The 4,924-nt window shown below is 39.1% G+C and overlaps 1 protein-coding gene across 3 annotated transcripts in view; it reads right to left on the bottom strand.

The window, feature by feature from the left end:
• LOC112075113 (nectin-4-like) overlaps window positions 1-4,924 on the bottom strand; it is a 25,619-nt gene that overhangs the window by 11,597 nt on the left and 9,098 nt on the right. For all 3 annotated transcript variants that reach the window (XM_024142149.2, XM_024142150.2, XM_070440775.1), the window contains one exon: window positions 681-986. In XM_024142149.2, the coding sequence (XP_023997917.1) occupies window positions 681-986 (306 nt within the window). The remainder of the gene's footprint in view (window positions 1-680; window positions 987-4,924) is intronic.

Here is a 4,924-nt window from a genome sequence, read left to right as displayed (position 1 = left end):
GACCAGTCTCAGAATTCTCACTTCCTGTTTGGATTTTTTCTCAGGTTTTTGCCTGCCATATGAGTTCTGTTATAATCACAGACATCATTCAAACAGTTTTAGAAACAATCAGAGTGTTTTAGATCCAATAGTAATAATAATATGCATATATTAGCATCTGGGACAGAGTAGGAGGCAGTTCACTATGGGCACGCAATTCATCCAAAAGTGAAAATGCTGCCCCCTATCACAAATAAGTTTTAAGCTAAAGAAAATAACAGTTGTTACGGCCCAAATCAAAGGCTTTCCTCGGTTGAAAGGGTTTCCTCGGTTGAAACCCAAAAGGTTTTGACCTGGAACCAAAACGGGTTCTACCTGGAACTAATAGGAGGTTATTCAAAGGGTTCTCCTATTGGGACAGACACCTTATTTTCTAAGAGTGTATAGACAGACATGGACTGGTTAGAGGGACTACTAGGCTACAGCCAGTGAACACAGTGAGACTCTATACGTACAGTGGATGTCTATGGTCTATGACAGGGATTGTGGAGTATACATTTACAGTGGATGTCTACAGTGTAAGAGAGTGGTAGTATAATATATACTTAGGTTAGATGTCTACGGTGTAGGACAGTGGTAGTAGAATATATTTACTGTGTCTGTCTATAGGGTAGGGCAGTAGTAGTGGAGTATATACTTACAGTGGATGTCTAAGTTGTAGTTGTAGCTCCTTTCTGTTGCCAGGGCAGACTGGTTGACCACACACTGGACCTGCTGCTGATTGGCTGCTCTGGTTGGCACCCCGAGCAGGTGGCTGAGTACTGTGGTGGTTCCATTGGTGTGCTGTCTGGAGTTAGTCACTGTCTTAAACAAACTGCCAAATGTCCCTGTCTTCCACGTCACATCTGCCTGTGGCTTGGCACCAGCAGCCACACAGGTTGCCAAGATAACCTCATTCTCCCCAGTGACAGGAGGAACATCAACTGTCACACTCACTACTGGAGGAACTATGACCAGAAAACAAACAAACAGAGAACAGAAAACATGAACAAGTCACTCATTGTCACTCAAAAACTACCAAAACAGACCTCACATTACGTGAAATGCTCATGTTATATGTCCAACAATCTTAAAGTAAACCATATCATGTTTTCTATTTGTTCAATTGCAACATACATCATTAGTAGCGACACATTTACTGTATTGGAGGTTTAGGCAAATCCAGTTTTAACAGGTTTTAGCTCACCTTGATGAGAGATACTTGCACCTGAGGTATTAAGTTTCACACACACATCCCAAAATCTGTTTTTCAGCTTCAGCAGTTCCACTGAATAGCATTCACAGCCCAGTGATTATACTGTTAAGGAATGCAGGATATAGTGGTGTATTCTGTATATTCCAACATCTGTTCCACCATTGGGGAAACTATTCATGCCTGTACTCTCCTGTTTACAGCTTGAGTAAGAGGATACACTCTTAGAAAGGAAGGTGCTAAGTACAACCACATAGGGTTCTTTAGTTTGTCCCCATACGGGATCCCTTTTTGGTTCTACCTAGAACCCTCTACGTAGGGTTCTTCCATAGAATTACAAATTAGAATTGGATCTCTATGGGTTCTTCATAGATCCCCCTTTAAATGGTTCTGCCTAGAACCCTCTATAAATAATACAATCTATTTTAAAATATTTTATTGTCACATACACCGGATAATTGCAGTGAAATTTTTTGTTTTTCAGGGTCAGCCATAGTAGTACAGCACAGCTGGAGCAAATTAGGCTTTAGTGTCCTCCTCAGCCAGAATTAAGATATCCAACAATTGGAACTTTTAATCACCTTCAACATGCATTTTAGAAAGACTGCCAGGTCAGGGATATTTGATAAAATATCTACCTAAATAATGTAAATTGGAACAACTATCTTAGTAACGGGTGCAATATGTCCAACTATTAAAAGATCGGAAAAATTGAGACAAATATTGTTATTTTTTTCCGTGTAGCATAAGGTTAATCAGCTAATCAATTCACATACAAAAACACAGATATTGAAACAAACAAATCTACCTGCAACAGAGCATGCTGGGAAATATGATGGGCATGGTTTTGGGTGTTTAGGCTTCTCCAAGCTCTGATGCTGCTGATGGTCATTAGTAGCCTACCAAACTTGCTTACTGCTTGGTACTATGCACACTATTGTCCATCTAATCACTCTGACATCATTGCAAAGGTAATTGAACATCTAATCAAACACATTTCTATAGGCTATGCAATTGCATGAGAAAACAGAGTTTCGATGGCCTCTATTAAAACCTGTTGAGGATAGAGGGCGCTATTTACACTTTGGGGGAAAATCGTGCCCAATTTAAACGGCCTCGTACTCTATTCTTGCTCGTACAATATGCATATTATTATTACTATTGGATAGAAAACACTCTCTAGTTTCTAAAACCGTTTGAATTATATCTGTGAGTAAAACAGAACTCATTTTGCAGCAAACTTCCTGACAGGAAGTGAGTACAACCCAAAGAACACCATCCCAACCGTGAAGCATATAGGGTGGAAACATCATTCTTTGGGATGCTTTTCTGCAAAGGGGACAGACGACTGCACCGTATTGAGGGGAGGATGGATGGGGCCACTGTATCGCGAGATCTTGGCCAACAACCTCCTTCCCTCAGTAAGAGCATTGAAGATGGGTCGTGGCTGGGTCTTCCAGCATGACAACGACCCGAAACACACAGCCAGGGCAACTAAGGAGTGGCTCCGTAAGAAGCATCTCAAGGTCCTGGAGTGGCCTAGCCAGTCTCCAGACCTGAACCCAATAGAAAATCTTTGGAGGGAGCTGAAAGTCCGTATTGCCCAGCGACAGCCCAAAACCTGAAGGATCTGGAGAAGGTCTGTATAGAGGAGTGGGCCAAATCCCTGCTGCAGTGTGTGCAAACCTGGTCAAGAACTACAGGAAACGTATGATCTCTGTAATTGCAAACAAAGGTTCTGTACCAAATATTAAGTTCTGCTTTTCTGATGTATCAAATACTTATGTCATGCAATAAAATGAAATTCATTACTAAAAATCATACAATGTGATTTTCTGGATTTTTGTTTTAGATTCCGTCTCTCCACAGTTGAAGTGTACCTATGATAAAAATTACAGACCTCTATATGCTTTGTAAGTAGGAAAACCTGCAAAATCGGCAGTGTATCAAATACTTGTTCTCCCCACTGTACATATATGCACATTATCGAACAAAACATAAATGTATTGTGTAACATGATGTTATATGACTCATCTGATGCAGAATTTCAAAGGTTAGTGATTAATTCTATCTCTATTTGGGGGTTTTGTGAAGGCTACCTGTGCTGTGAAAGAAATGTCTGTGCTTTTTGTATTTGGTGGTGAGCTAACATAAATATACGTGGTGTTTTCGCTGTAAAACATTTTAAAAACGGACATGTTGGCTGGATTCACAAGATGTTTATCTTTCATTTGCTGTATTGGACTTGTTAATGTGTGAAAGTTAAATATTTCTAAAAATATTTTTGAATTTCCCATGCTGCCTTTTCAGTGGAATGTGGGGGGGTTCCGCTAGCGGAACGTTTGTCCTAGACAGGATAAACAGCTTGTGAATCCAGCCATCATTCCGATTTTTAAAATGTTTTACAGCGAAACACAATATGTATTTCTATTAGCTAACCACAATAGCCAAACACACAACCGCATATTTTCACCATGTTTCTACTGCATAGGTAGCTATCACAAAACCGACAAAATAGAGATACAATTAGTCACTAACCATGAAACAACTTCATCAGATGACAGTCTTATAACATGTTATACAATACATTTATGTTTTGTTCGAAAATGTGCATATTTGAGGTATAAATCATAGTTTTACATTGCAGCTACCATCAAAACATCACCAAAGCAGCCAGAATAATTACAGAGAGCAACGTGAAATACCTAAATACTCATCATAAAACATTTATGAAAAATACATGGTGTACAGCAAATGAAAGATAAACATCTTGTGATTCCAGCCAATATTTCAGATTTTTTTAAGTGTTTTACAGCGAAAACACAATATAGAATTATATTAGCTTACCACAATAGCCAAACACACAAACGCATTTATTCACCGGAGAGGTAGCTTTCGCAAAAACCAGCAAAAGATATAAAATGAATCACTACCTTGAACAACTTCATCAGATGACAGTCTTATAACATCAGGTTATACAATACACTTATGTTTTGTTCGAAAATGTGCATATTTAGAGCTGCAAACCGTGGTTATACCTTGTGAATATGTAGCAACATTTTCCCAGAATGTCCGGAGATATTTTGGACACTTACCTAATCTGACCAAAGAACTCATCATAAACTTTACATAAAAACACTTGTTGTATCGCAAATGAAAGATACGCTGGTTGTTAATGCAACCGCTGTGTTAGATTTAAAAAATAACTTTACCATAACATACAGCTTGCGTTATTGCGAGACAGCGCTCACCAAAACGGTGGAGAATAGGACTCAACATTTTACACAGAAATATGAAATAACATCATAAATGTTTCTTACTTTTGTTGAGCTTCCATCAGAATGTTGTACAAGGAGTCCTTGGTCCAGAATAAATCGTTGTTTGGTTTTAGAATGTCCATTTCTTCTGTCGAATTAGCAACCTTGGCTAGCCATGTGGCGCGAACATGCCCATCAACTCTTGGCGCAAAGAACGGAAAATTCCAAAAGTCCCAATAAATGTTGAATAAACTGATAAAACTCGGTTGAAAAAACCTACTTTATGATGTTATTATCACATGGATCAAATAAAATCAGAGCCGGAGATATTCGCCGTGTATACCGAACGCTTATCAGAAGACAATGTCGAGGAACTTTGTGCGCCTTGGTAGACAAAGAAGATTCCTGACCTGCCACTCCAAAAGCTATTGTTCGG

Source organism: Salvelinus sp. IW2-2015, unplaced genomic scaffold (assembly GCF_002910315.2).
Source record: "Salvelinus sp. IW2-2015 unplaced genomic scaffold, ASM291031v2 Un_scaffold2988, whole genome shotgun sequence".
NCBI lineage: Eukaryota > Metazoa > Chordata > Actinopteri > Salmoniformes > Salmonidae > Salvelinus > Salvelinus sp. IW2-2015.
The sequence above is the reverse complement of the archived record's forward strand: the minus strand, read 5'-3'. Positions and strand labels throughout refer to the sequence as shown.